The following is a 14,623-nucleotide window of genomic DNA, read 5'->3' on the forward strand; positions in this document are numbered from 1 at the left end:
AACGGAAGAAGTGTCTTTGAAACCTTCCTTCTTCAAGGAAGCCCTTGAAGGAGAAAGGTCATGCCTAGACTTCTTCTTACGTCACCGGGAAAACCTCTCCCACTGGGAGGAAGACCACTCCCTACAAGTTTTATCCCTATCACACCGTTGACCTCTGCAGTACGGACACAAGGTGTGATGATCCGTCTCGATCGCCGACATGAACGTCCCACAAGGGCGGTCGGGTAAGCCAGGGCACTTCCGCATGATAGAGAGAGAGAGGCCAACTTCCAAACACATACGCTGCAAGAAAAAGCAAAAAAAGATTAAGGCTGTCAAAAAAGCGAGGGTGACACAGACACGTCTGATCATCACCCGAGCCAAAAGTGAAGTGAATCAGTTCACCGGTGTGTGAGGGGGGAGGGGTAGCTAGGTACCCCTCCCCTACCCCCTCGCTAACTAGCGAAAGGGTAGTTAACCCTCGTTAAAATCTAATGGCTCGTCATTCAGCTACGCCGAAAGTAATACCCTATGTAAATAGCGTGGTTTGTATTTCGGTTACGGAACAAATTGAAATTTAATCCATACAACTTCTAACTTTTCTAAACCCTGCTTGTTCATCTCTCAGCTTTTCATCAATCTCTCTCTCTTGTCTCTTCAGAATGAGCATACTAATGTATATATTTTCATGAGAAATGACATAAGTTTGATGCTTCTGTAATTATTGCTATCAGTCAGACCTCCTTTTCTTGCCATTTTCACCAAGACCCCTAGCCCCTCTTCACGTCACATTCTACAATATAACCTTAAGTAATCTGGGAGTCGCTTCATTTTTGGCCAATATCATCTCGGCAGTTATTCCATCGTATCCAGGGGCTTTCCATCTCTTGAGTTTTTTCATGATAGCTTCAACTTCAAACACACTGAATTCATTCAAGGGCAGATCAATATCTTCCATCAGCTTCAGGTATATCAATCAAATTATTCCCTTCATGTCTCCTATCCATGAACTCACTAAAGTGTTCCATCCAAAGTTGCCTTTCTTCATCTTCTGTTGTTATAACAGATCCATCTTTCTTCCTGATGGTTATATGTTTCTTCTTTGCTCCCGTAGAGATCTCATTAATAATTCTATGAGCAATTCTTACACCATAGCCACTCCCTAAATTCATAGTTTTGTCAGCCTCATCTGCTCTCCTGTCTAAATATTCCCTCCAAGTTATTCCTGGCTTTTCTGAGGGCCTCACTATCAATACTAGAATACTTAGCATGCTCTACCTTGTAATTTTCATTACTTCCTCGAAAACTTTCAATAATCAATTTCTGACTTTGTCTTCTTATTATAGTATCCCAAGCATCATTTAATATTCATGGTTTTCTCCTTGCAACTGCATGTCCCAAAACTTCACTACCAACTGACTGATATATGTTCTTAATATCACAATTCTTCGTTAACTGTTTTCTCTGTCTCTTAGTCTCTAAGACTGCAAATTGATTCCCACATTTAATTGCAAAGGTTTCACTGTGCTCATCTTCTAGAAGCTAAATTGTAACAAGCCTAGGTATTATATCTACATTTTTATTGAGTGCTTTCAGTTTTAATTTCATTATGGCAAAGAGGAGCTGGTGATCACTACCAATATCTGCCCATCTATAGCTTCTTACATTTCTCAGTCCCCCTTCTCTCTTTATTAACGGCTATGTGATCTATCTGATTTTTGTAATAGCCACATGGTGAATTCCATGTACATTTGTGGATGACCTTGTGCTGGAAAAAGAGTACCTCCAATACAGTAACATGATTGTTTGATGAACGAAAACTTATAAAATGTGCCCCATTTTCATTTGCAATTTTGCCAAAACCCTCAATACCCAACATCTATCATAAGAAAATGCTTTTGTTTTATCATTCTGCCAAGTTTTGAATTTTGTTCTCATGTTTAGTACTCGCTAACTCTCATCTCAAATTGACAAAAATTTCAGATCTCTTAAACTGCTTATTCCTGATCTTGGTATTAACTATGGCATTATCATTTAATCGCTCAAAACCACACGGTATACTGGACATTTCCCCCTAGTGACCCTAATTGTGATATGATCAATGGAATTTCAAGATGTTTAAAATTGGTGCAAATGTTTTTCGAAAGTTCTCATGAGCCCTGCTTCTTAAATATTTGATTTTTTCTCTTATTTCTTTTCAACAGTATAATCTTTAGTTTTCATATTTTTTGTGCTGGGCAGCTTTACCTTTTGGTTTCCCTATGATTGTGGTATAGTATTCAGCTTTCCCAACTAGGGTTACATTTTGGTTTGTAATAACAAAACATCTATCATAAGAATAAGAAATGTATATTACACATAATAAAGTAAAAGAACTTTATCTCACATGAACAGTATTAATCCTACAACACTTATTATGATGATCGTAGGATTTTAAAAAGCTACATCAACTTCTTTCATGGGATATTACAAATCACAACAGTTAGAATTAAAGTACTGTAATCCCTTCAATTAAAATTCTACTTCACATTGAATCTCTCACCTTGAATAAGACAAGTGATGTGTCCTTGTAACGCTGTTTGATGCTGACAGCATCGTCTGGATACACACAACCAAGGGATTCATCCAGCAACTCCTTTCTTTTAGCCTCAGCAGACACGCTGTCCACCATGTTGTATTACTTCCGTCATACTGATACTCTACTGGAATTGAACAAAATAAACAATCATTTACAAATCTGTCATTCTCTGTAAGCAAAGATATTTTAAAGCAAAAATCCTAGATACTGTACTATATGTTTTATCTTTTTCTAAAGTAATTTTTTCTTTTTCCTATACAAACTTCTGTTATTTGAAACGAGGTATTTCAGACCAAACTGGAACTTGCGTTGAATTGTCACCAAATACCATAAAGGAGTGACAGTCATGCCACTTTTGACCTTGAGCCTTAGGACTGAGAGGGTATTTGAAAGGGGATGACTAACTTATGGGATTCAGGTTTATATAGCTAGGAAAATATACAAATTACTTTTGAAATTTATCATGTTCTAACACAAAAATCAAAATTTTTTAAGGATTTTTTATTTTTCTAAATATACAAACTAGAGTCATTTAACAAGAGAATGACTTCAGCAAAGATTGAACAGCCATTAAACTTTTAACGAGGTGCTGTAGTTATAACTACCAGGTAGCAGGTAAGTACCGCTAAATACTAACTTTTGACCTTAGGCCTGGGAGTTGTGGGGTAGTTGAGGCAAGAGACATTACTTTAAGAGTCAGGTTTGTTTAGTCATGAAAAATATAAATTACTTTAACAATTCAGGATTTGTTAATATGACAAATTCGGAGATAATTTGTATTTTTCCTAACCATACAAACTTTAGCTATTTACATTGGGTTTACTTTTCGGCGTAGCTGAAATGACGAGCCAATAGTTTTTAACGAGGGTTAACTACCCCCGCGCTAGTTAGCGGGGGTAGGGGAAGGGGTAGCTTGCTACCCCTCCCCCCTCACACACCGGTGATTTGCTTCACTTCACTTAGAGGTAGGACTTGACTTGGGGGTCAGGGCTGGCGGGCAAATATGTGTAAATAGCTAAGGTTTGTATGGTTAGGAAAAATACAAATTATCTCCGAATTTGTCATTTGTTCCGTAACCGAAATACAAACCAAGCTATTTACATTGGGTGACTTACCCCTTGGGAAGGGTGGAAAGTCCCCAGCCTTACTGACTTTGGCTTTACCCAGGGGCTCAGCCTCCTAGTGAGTAGCACTTGAGAAAAGGAGCCCCTGCACCCCACAAGTTCCTTGCTTCGCTAGGAGCGAGTGGCCTACATAAGTTGTGTGTGGAGGAAAGAGCGTGACTCGTCCTATGAAGTTGACCTTCAGACCTTTAGATAGGAATCCAGGATAGGACATTCCCAATACCACCTTGTCAAGGTATGGGGGACGCGACAGTATTAAACTTAATACTAGGAGCACAAGGAAGCATGGGTTACCTGCAGAGGTCGAGGTCAGCTATGCGATGACCAGGATGCTGCTTCCCCAAGAGAGGGGAGAATGAAGAAAGAAGTAAGGGTCAGACATACTCTTTCATTCACGCAGACTAAAAACGGGTAACAACGCCCTCAACCTACTGCTACTTGTCCATAAAGGAGCCTGAGGTTAGACCAGCTGTTGTGCAGCCACCACAGGGCCGATAGAAAACGTATCGAGGCTCCTGTGGGTCATGTCCTGCAGGTAGTGGGCTGTGAAGGTCGTCTGACGCTTCCAGGCCCCAGCTTGAAGCACCTGCGTCACAGAGAAGTTTCTCTTGAAGGCCAGGGACGTAGCAACGCCCCTGACGTCATGTGCCCTAGGGCGACGTGACAGAGGAGGGTCTGGATTCAAGGCGTGATAGATAACCCTTCGAATCCAAGCCAAGATGGTATTCTTGGTGACCCTCCTCTTCGTCCTGCCTGTGCTAACAAACAATGCTCGCACTTGAGGACGAACAGCAGCTGTTCTCTTCAATTAATACCTCAGACTCCTCACTGGACATAGTAGCAGCTGGTCTGGGTCGCTTGTTACAGAACGGAGACTCGCGATCCTGAAAGAGTCGAATCGTGGATCCGGCACTCCAGGATTCTGAGTCTTGGCAACAAACTCAGGGACGAACATAAACGTTACCTCCCCCCATCCCCTTGAATGGGCGATGTCGTACAAGAGACCATGAAGTTCACTGACTCGCTTGGCCGAAGCCAAAGCGAGCAGGAAAGCCGTCTTCCAAAACAGGTGGCGATCAGAGGCCTGGCATAATGGTTCGAAGGGAGGTCTCTTAAGACCCCTGAGAACCCGAACCACGTTCCAAGGAGGAGGTCACACTTCCAACTGAGGGCAGGTAAGCTCATAGCTACGTATGAGTAGAGAGAGTTCCAACGAGGAAGAAATGTCCACACCTTTCAGCCTAAAAGCCAAGCTTAAGGCTGAGCGATAGCCTTTCACTGCTGAGACAGAAAGGCGCATTTCCTCCCGCAGATACATGGGGAACTCCGCTATTGCTGGAATAGTGGCATCGAGTGGAGAGATACCCCTCTCACGACACCAACCACAGAAGACTCTCCACTTCGCCTGGTAGACTCCTTCAGAGGACTTTCGCAGGTGCCGAGACATTCTCTCCGCAACCTGTTGCGAAAAGCCTCTCTCCGTGAGGAGATGCTGGATAGTCTCCAGGCGTGAAGCCGAAGAGAGGCTACGGCCTTGTGAGGGATGTTGGAGTGTGGTTGTCTGAGTAGCTCGTGTCGTGGGGGTAGTTCTCTCGGGAGCTCCGTCAGGAGCTGCAGAAAGTCCAGGAACCATTCCGCGTGATGCCATAGCGGAGCTATCAGAGTGATCGAACAGTTGACCGATAGTCTGGTCCTGTTGAGCACCCTTCTCATCAGACATAACGGTGGGAAGGCGTACACGTCGATGTTGTTCCACCGTTGTTGGAAAGCATCTTGCCAGAGTGCCTTGGGGTCCGGGACTGGGGAGCAGTACAGAGGCAGCTTGAAAATCAACGCTGTCACGAACAGATCCACGGTCGGGGAACCCCACAAAGTCAGGACTTTGTTGGCTATCTGAGGATCCAAAGACCACTCGGTACTTACTATCTGCAAAGCCCTGCTCAGACTGTCGGCGAGCACATTCCTCTTGCCATGAATGAAGCGAGCTGATAGTGTTATCGAGTGGACTTCGGTCCACCTCAGAATCTCTACTGCAAGATGGGATAGCTGCTGCGAAAAAGTACCTCCCTGCATGTTGATATAAGCCACTACCGTGTTGTTGTCGCTCATCACCACCACGGAGTGACCCGCCAGGGTTCGTTGGAACTGTTGAAGAGCCAGGAATACGGCCTTCATTTCTAGCAGGTTGATGTGCAGGTACTTTTCTGATTCTGACCAAAGGCCTGAGGTCCTCTGGTTCAGAACCTGCGCCCCCCACCCTTCTTATGACGCGTTCGTAAACAGTGTCAATTCCGGGGGGAGGACGAGAAGATCCACTCCCTTCCGCAGGTTCTCGTCGACCAGCCACCACCGCAGGTCCGCCTGTTCCAAAGATCCTATCGGGACCTGTACGTCCGGGGAATCAGATCCTTTATTCCACCGGGACTTGAGCCGCCACTGCAGGGATCTCATCCTGAGGCGGCCGTTTGGAACTAGACGAGCCAGGGAGGACAGGTGACCTAAGAGACGCAACCACGATTGGACGGGAAGCTCTTCTCACCTGAGGAATGGTTCCGCCACCCTCCTCAGCCTTGCTATCCTGTCGTCTGATGGAAAGGCTTTGTGGAGATTGGTGTCTAACAACATGCCTAGATAAACCAATCATTGGGACGGCTGCAGAGAGGACTTCTCGAGATTTACCACAATCCCCAGATCCTGGCAAAGACTCAGAAGCCTGTCTCGGTGTCGAAGAAGGGTCGACTCCGAGTCTGCTAGGATCAGCTAGTCGTCCAGATAACGAAGGAGACGGATGCCGTTCCTGTGCGCCCAAGATGAAATCAGGGTGAAAACACTGGTGAACACCTGAGGTGCTGTGGAGAGACCGAAGCACAGCACCTTGAACTGGTAGGTCTTGTCGTCTGGGCTGAATCTCAAGTACTTCCTGGAAGACGGATGGATTGGGATCTGGAAGTACGCGTCCTTTAGATCCAGTGTGCACATGAAGTCTAGAGGTCTCACCGCAAGTCTGACCGTGTCCGCTGTCTCCATGCTGAACCGAGTTTGCTTGACAAACTTGTTCAGAGCCGAGAGGTCGATGACAGGTCTCCAGCCTCCAGACGCCTTCTTTACAAGAAAGAGTCGACTGAAGAAGCCTGGGGAGCCGTCGACGACCTCCCAGAGAGCATCCTTCTTGAGCATGGTCTCGACTTCTGCCCGAAGGGCCAACCCCTTTACCGATCCCATGGCATAGGAGCTCAACGACACTGGATTCGCTGTCAGGGGAGGTAGAGATGTTGTGAACGGGACGCGATAGCCTTGTCCGATCACGGAGATCGTCCAAGCATCGGCCCATGTTGCTGCCACCTGTGCACGCAACTTCGAAGGCATCTCCCCACAGGTGGACACGCTGGAGGACAACCACTCCTAGCGTTTGCGGCCGCGGCCGCCCCCTCTAGGAGTCTTGCCTCCCCTGGAGGACTTACCGCCCCTCTTGTCCTTGGCAGGAAAGGGCTGGGGCTTAGACACCACCTTCTTAGCTGCCGGTGCCTGCTTTGGTGTCTTGCGAGGCTGCTGCTGCTGTTGCTGCGGAGCTGGAGGTTTATAGGGCCGAGATGTAAGGGCCCTTTGGAGGAGGGAGTCCTGGTTAGACTTCCTCGACCTCTCAGCTGTGCGTTCCATGTCCTGAGGCTCTAACAGATTCTCCCCAAGGAGGGAAGCATGTCTAAGCCTACAGACATCCACGGCGGGAACCTTCGGGTGGAACTTCTCGGTCACCGCATCACGCCGCTTCAACACCGAGTTGGCCCACAGGGTGGTAACCTGATGTGCCAGGAACTCGATGGAGCGGGTGCCCGAGAGGAGGAAGGTCTCCAGGGCCTTCTTATTGGCCTCCTTAGACAAATCCTCGGAGCGCAATAGGATGCCCAGAGACCCTAACCATATATCCAGCCACGAAGTGGCCTGCATGGCGCACTTCGCGACCTTCTCATGGCTCAGGATCTTCGACGCCGAGAACGTCACCTGCCGGGCGGAGAGCTTCTCGAGAGGAACTCCCCTAGCAAGCTCTTCTACTGAAAGATGGAGGGGAAGAGCGAGGCTAAACTCCCCCAAGATCTCAAAATACCTCCTCTGCTGGAGACGAGGAGGTGGGAGGAGTTTGTTCCCGGCAGAGGAACGACTGGAGGAAGCGAGAGCCGCGAGTTGAGCATTGGCCCTGGCTCTGGCACTCTTCAACCCCTGGGACCAGGGCAGAGCCGCGCTGGCCTTGGGGGGCTTCTGAGTACCGTACACCTGGTCTAGGACAGTGTCCTTGCCTTCTCGGGGGGCGATCACGGGGTCCATGAACCCGTTGAGTTGCCTCATCAGGCTCAGGACCTGCCAGAAGGCATGCTCAGACTCTTGCTGGTCTCCTCCCTGTGGACTGGCAGCTAAGTCTCCCGTCCCCGGAATCTCTTCCTGGGGAGATGCGTGGACGTTCTCCCGGGGTGCAGCTGGTTCCTGACAAATCCTAGAAGAGGACTTCGGGATTGTCTTGGAGTCCTTGGGTTCCCTCCTGGGCGGGATACACGACCCCAACAAAGAAGTCTGGAAGGCGCCCTCCGCGTGAGACGATTCCCCACAAGGAGATGACTCCCCCCTTGGTGCCGAGGGGGAGATCACTACCTCACTGGATTCTCCCGAGGACGGAAAAGCCTCGTCCTCGGGAGAAGGAGAAAACGCCTTCCTGACGGACCTCTTGGGAACCAACTTCTCCCTGGGAGAAGTCACCACGAAGTCCACTCCTCTCCTTCTCTTCAGCGGGGGCGAGGCAGCCGTTGGCTTGTGCCCTTGATCGGCGAGTGCCAGCTTCATAGCCTTCACTAACGCCCGCATCAGAGGACCAAACCAAGACTGCCGAGACACGGACACAGAGTCCGCAATTCCCGCTGGAGCGAAGGGGATCGGGCGATCCTTCGGAGTGGACACCACTTGACCTGCCTGTAAAGAAAAGGGGGAAGAAAGTTGTTCTGAACTCTCTGATGGGTCTTCCCTATCCTGAACAAGAGTCCTGCGCTTAGGCGCAGGCGATCCTGATTGCGGTGTCTGGCGACACGCGTCCCTGCTGCTGTTGCGGGCTGCGGAACCCGACGCGAACGGGGGTCGTGCCGACGCTCGTGCGTAGGCAAAACTACGGAATCGCGAGGATGTTGAGGCGCAGGCGTGTAATCGCGCGGAGACAAACGAGCGCGGGAGCGATCGCTCGCAGGCAAGCGGTCGCGCGGGTGAGTGGGCGCGAGGGTGGGCGCGAGGGTGCACGGGCGAACGAGCGCGTGGGCGAGCTGGCGAGTGAGCACGTTGGCGCGAGGGCGAACGAGATCGCTCCAATGACCGCTGACGATGTTGACCAGGAGACCTGTAGCGCATGGGAGAGCGATGGCGAGCAGGCGATCGGTGGCGCGTTGGTGAACGCTGGCGCGTAGGCGAGCGGTGGCGCGTTGGCGAGCGATAGCGCGTAGACTGCGTAGGCAAACGACCGCGCGTGGGCGAGCTGACAGAAGGCGACCCATGTCTCTCCAGATCCTCAGGGCGACGGCGCGTCGGAGAGCGCTTGCGCGCAGGCGATAGATCACGCGGGCTGTCTGGAGATCGCCGATGTTCAGGTGATCGCTGACGCGCTGGGGACCATTGACGCGCTGGAGATCGCTGACGAGTAGGCGAATGTTGATGTGTCTGTGATCGCTGGCGTGCTGGTGATCGCTGGCGAGCAGGAGGGCGACGCGTGGAATCCTGTGAGGGCGCTGCCGGCGCGGTGCGCAGAGGCGAACACTCACGAACGGGCTCAGGAACAAGAGGCGCGTGGGCGTACAGGCAACTTGGAAGTACGCGCTGGAACAGGCTGACGAGCAGGATCACGAGGGCGAGGAGAAGAGTCCTTGTCCACAACCTGAACCGAAGTTCTAGGTAGCCCAGGCGAGCGTGGGAGCACAGGGCGCGAGACAGGAAGTGGGAGCGCAGGTGCGCTCTGACGGGCAGGAGATCTGGGGCGCTCAGGGGAACGATGGCGCACTGGGCGCTCAACAGGAACAACAGGATGAACGATGTCCTCAGAAGAGCGCTGGCGAGAAGAGGGCGACGATCATCAGGAGAGCGCTGGCGAACAGGAGAAAGCTGGCGATCAGGAGAACGCTGGCGATCAGGAGAACGCTGCCGATCAGGAGAACGCTGCCGATCAGGAGAACGCTGGCGATCAGGAGAACGCTGACGAGCAGGGGAGCGCCTGTGCGCTAACACTGCAGGAGGGCGCGCAGGGCGCGCAGGGGAACCCTGACGCGCAGGGGAACCCTGACGCGCAAGGGAAGAACCCACCCCGTGGGAAGCAACCCTTTGCCCCGAAGGGACCGTTGCCCGTCGGCTGACGAGGTCAGGCTGCTGCACGTCTGCACCAGAAGCTGAAGGTCTGGAAGGCGTAGGAGACCGATCCCCAGAGAGGTCTAAGGAAGCTGGAGCTGCAGGCTGCTTACGGCGAGGAGAGTCTCCCTCGGAGGAAGGAGAAGATTCAAAAAGGTGCCTCTTAGCAACCTTATAGGGAGACGGGAGGCCCTTGCGGCGCAGCGGACGGCGAGCCTTACGGCGAAGGCAGCCACGAGGTAGATCGTCAGGACCATCAGTCCTCCGAAGGGGAGTCTCAGTCAAAGCAATCCCCCGAGAGGGAGGCTTGGCAGCAGAAGAGCCCGCGGGACTCCCTTCCCCCTTCAAAAGATGTACGGAAGGGGGAGGAGAGCCTTCAGCACCATCATCCACAACAGGAACCGCAGAGGATTGACCCGACCCGTCGGAAGCCTCTGCCACCACGACGTCGACGATAGACAGAGGATCTACCTCTGCTATCACCGGCGACTGCTTAACTGCGGCCCCCAACTGGACAAGGTCAATCAGGGCTTCCCTGGAGGGCAGGCCCTTAAGCCCCAAGAAAGCCCAAATCTGAAAAAGATCATCATGAGACAAGGAGTCATTAGCAACAACCTCCCCCGGAGGAGGAGGGGGAGCCGCCCCGCTATGGGAGGCGACGCCCTCTCCCCCAAACCAAGGTCGGGAAACAGAACTAGGGCCTGCGCTCCCACTCGGCGGTCTCTCCTTAGGAGCCGAACGAGGGGGAGCTTCGGAGGAGGTTTGGGCTGCGGAAGAAGAGTCCCGGGAACCCTCCTCCTTCAAGGCAACCCCAGAAGGAGAACGGTCTCTCTTGGACTTGTTCTTACGCCGGCGGCCAAACCTCTTCCACTGGGAGGCAGACCACTCCCTGCACTCACTACAAGTATTCTCTCTGTCACACCGTCGGCCTCGACACCGCGGGCAAAGGGTGTGAGGATCCGTGTCCACCGCAGACATGAAAGTACCGCAAAGGGCGACCGGCAATACCAGGGCACTTGCGCATGGTGAACCACCAAGGGTGAGGCCAACTTCAAACACACACACACAAACTGGAAGAAAAAGCAAAAAAAAGATTAAGGCTGTCAACGAGGACGATGGACAGACACGTCTGTTCATCGCCGGAGCCAAAAGTGAAGTGAAGCAAATCACCGATGTGTGGGGGGGGGGGGGTAGCAAGCTACCCCTTCCCCTACCCCTGTTAACTAGCGCGGGGGTAGTTAACCCTCGTTAAAAACTATTGGCTCGTCATTTCAGCTACGCCGAAAAGTAAACCCAATGTAAATAGCGTGGTTTGTATTTGGGTTAAGGAACAAATACATATAAAAACCACTGTCTTTTAATATGACTTATTCTTAGAAGGTAGGAAGTCCATATAATCCCAAAATCTGGCTGGTTTAACCTTCCTGGAAAATGTTACAGCACCTGGTACAGTATAAGAGCAATGGTAATGACTGATGCTAACCTCCTAATGGTCTAAGCATGGAGATATTGCAGGCGTTAGGTTAGGCCCATACTAAGTGTTAATGGTAATTGGTCATAGTAAAGCCAATATCCTTGAATAGGATATGTTGTCCAATTGCATACGCATCAATAAGAAATAGGTTTGAATACCTTTTATACATCCTCTCCCTTGTCTGGGAGGATGGGGGAGATACTTCCTAACAAATCTTGTCTGAACAGAAAGGTTGCTTGGTTATGAAGCTTATCTGCACCTAATGCCTAGTCCAGCTCATAACAGCCACGACTGCTAAACCCCTGAGAGAGGAGGGAAAAAGCAGTGTAGAAAGCCAATTACTGTACCTTTCATTTCAGGGTTATGTCAAAACTGCTACCTTGGACGAGATACTTCTAGTTCCATGAGGGAGCTAGGAAAGGCTCCACAACCTGTTGAGCAGCCACCAGAGAACCAGGGGTAGAGGTATCTAAGGATTTTTGGGTGTGATTCCTTGGGTAGTGGGCGAGGAAGGTTGATTAGTATTTCCAGACACCTGGATGCAAGATCTCTGCCACTGACAGGGTCTTTCTGAAAGATAGAGTGGAGCCAACATCCCTGACATTGTGAGTCCCTGCTCGTGATGGCCCTTGAATCACCTTGTTGATTGAAGGAATAGACATCTCTAAAGGTCAAATGAAAAAGTGTTCTTCAATATCTTTTTCTGGTACAACCAGTGCTAATCAAGTCTTTGGTGTCCAAGCCTGACGCACAGAGTCCACTTACGGTTGTGTCAATGACCTCAGTGGACAGAGAAGCAAATTCCCTAATTCCCTCTAGATGCCTCTTGGAAAGAAAAGATGGCAAAGGACTCAAACCTGGTACCAGAAACCACTGGGTTCTGGGTCTTGACTATGAACATGGGTAAAGAAATGGAGACCTTCCACCTTTAGGAATACCTTGAGACATATGAGATGGCATGAAGCTTGCCAACTAGCTTTGCTGATGCCAAGGCTAATAGATCTTTATCTGACCCTGTATTGAAGGGTCACATGGGGCGTACACACGAGATTTGAGAAAACGGATCACACTCCATTCACGAGCAAGGACAGTTCCCACGAGAGAGAAAGGTTTAAGTCTTTCAGTCTGAAGAACTGGCTCAAGGGTGAGTGATAGATTTTCACCCCACGGACAGATAGGAGCTTCTTTCGGGAGAGCCTACAGTGACCCATATGTAAAAACTAAAAAAAATATGACAAATTCGTAGATAATTTGTATTTTTCCCAACTATACAAACCTTAGCTATTTAATAGGGGTATTACTTTCGGCGTAGCTGAAAAGACGAGCCATTAGAATTTCAACGAGGGTTTACTACCACATCGCTAGTTAGCGGGGGTTAGGGGAGGGTAGCTTGCTACCCCCCCCCCCCCTTACACACTTTGCTTGGAGGTAGAACTTCAAGGGGGATACGGCTGGCGGTCAAGTTTGATTAAATAGCTAAGGTTTGTATAGTTAGGAAAAATACAAATTATCTACGAATTTGTCATTTGTTCCGTAACTGACATACAAACCACGCTATTTAATAGGGGTGACTCACCCATTAGGAAGGGTGGAACGTCCCAGCCAGTACTGGCTTTTGGCTTTGCCCGGGGGCTCGTTATTTGAGTGTGTCAGCACTCAAAAATAAGGAGTCCCTGCACCTCGCTAGAACCTTGCTATGCAAGGACTGCGCCCTACGCAAGCTGTGTGAAGGTATAATACAGTGTGACTCGTCCTAGAAAGTTGCCCTGTAGTCCTTTAGATGGAAATTTTAGGCTAGGACTCTCCCAATACCACCTCGTCAGGGTATGGGGACGTGACAGTATTAGCTTAATACTAGGAACACAAGGAAACATGGTTTACCTGCAGTGGTTTGAGGTCAGCTGTGCAGAGAACCCAGGATGCTGCTTTCCCCAAGAGAGGGGAGGATGAAGAAAAGAATAAGGGCAAGAAAAACCTTTTCATTCATGCAGACTAAGACCAGGTAACAATGCCCTCAAACTTCTGCTACTTGTCCAATAAGGAGCCTGAGGTTTTAAACCAGCTGTTGTGCAGCCACCACAGGGCCGATAGAAAACGTATCGAGCCTCCTGTGGGTCACTTCTTGCAGGTAGTGGGCTGTGAAGGTCGTCTGACGCTTCCACACCCCAGCCTGAAGAACCTGCGTCACTGAGAAATTCTTTTTGAAGGCCAAGGATGTAGCTACGCCCCTGACATCATGTGCTCTAGGGCGACGTGACAGAGGAGGGTCTGGATTCAGGGACAGATGAATCACCCTACGAATCCATGCCGAGATGGTATTCTTGGTGACCCTCCTCTTAGTCCTCCCAGTGCTAACAAACAACGCTTGTACCTGAGGACGGACTGCAGCCGTTCTTTTGAGATATAGCCTCAAGCTCCTTACTGGGCACAGTAGGAGATGGTCTGGGTCATGAGAAATTCTTTTTGAAGGCCAAGGACGTAGCTACGCCCCTGACATTATGAGCTCTAGGGCGACGTGATGGAGGAGGGTCTGGATTCAGGGACAGATGAATCACCCTACGAATCCATGCCGAGATGGTATTCTTGGCGACCCTCCTCTTAGTCCTCCCAGTGCTAACAAACAACGCTTGCACCTGAGGATGGACTGCAGCCGTTCTTTTGAGATATAGCCTCAAGCTCCTTACTGGGCACAGTAGGAGATGGTCTGGGTCATCTGTTACAGAACAGAGACTGTAAATCTGGAAGGAGTCGAACCGAAGGTCCGCCACCCCTGGATTCTGAGTCTTAGCAATAAACTCAGGAACGAATTTGAACGTTACCTCCCCCAATTCCCTTGAATGGGCAATGTCATACGAGAGACCATGAAGTTCACTGACTCGCTTGGCCGAAGCCAAAGCTAGTAGGAACACCGGCTTCCAAGTTAGGTGGCGATCTGAAGCCTGGCATAATGGTTCATGGGGAGGTCTCTTAAGAGACCTGAGAACTCGAACCACATTCTATGGAGGTGGTCTCACTTTCGACTGAGGGCAGTTAAGTTCATAACTTCGTATGAGTAGGGAAAGTTCCAGCGAAGAAGAAATGTCCATTCCTTTGAGCCTGAAG

At 50.0% G+C, this 14,623-nt stretch overlaps 1 protein-coding gene across 6 annotated transcripts in view; it reads right to left on the reverse strand.

Moving 5' to 3' along the window:
* LOC137655753 (uncharacterized) overlaps positions 1 to 14,623 on the reverse strand; it is a 53,047-nt gene that overhangs the window by 13,810 nt on the left and 24,614 nt on the right. For 3 of the 6 annotated variants that reach the window (XM_068389827.1, XM_068389829.1, XM_068389828.1), the window contains exon 2: positions 2,522 to 2,681. In XM_068389827.1, the coding sequence (XP_068245928.1) occupies positions 2,522 to 2,650 (129 nt within the window). In that variant the 5' untranslated portion in view covers positions 2,651 to 2,681. The remainder of the gene's footprint in view (positions 1 to 2,521; positions 2,682 to 14,623) is intronic. The other 3 variants (XM_068389830.1, XM_068389832.1, XM_068389831.1) reach the window with 1 other exon arrangement.

This window comes from Palaemon carinicauda, chromosome 16 (assembly GCF_036898095.1).
Source record: "Palaemon carinicauda isolate YSFRI2023 chromosome 16, ASM3689809v2, whole genome shotgun sequence".
NCBI lineage: Eukaryota > Metazoa > Arthropoda > Malacostraca > Decapoda > Palaemonidae > Palaemon > Palaemon carinicauda.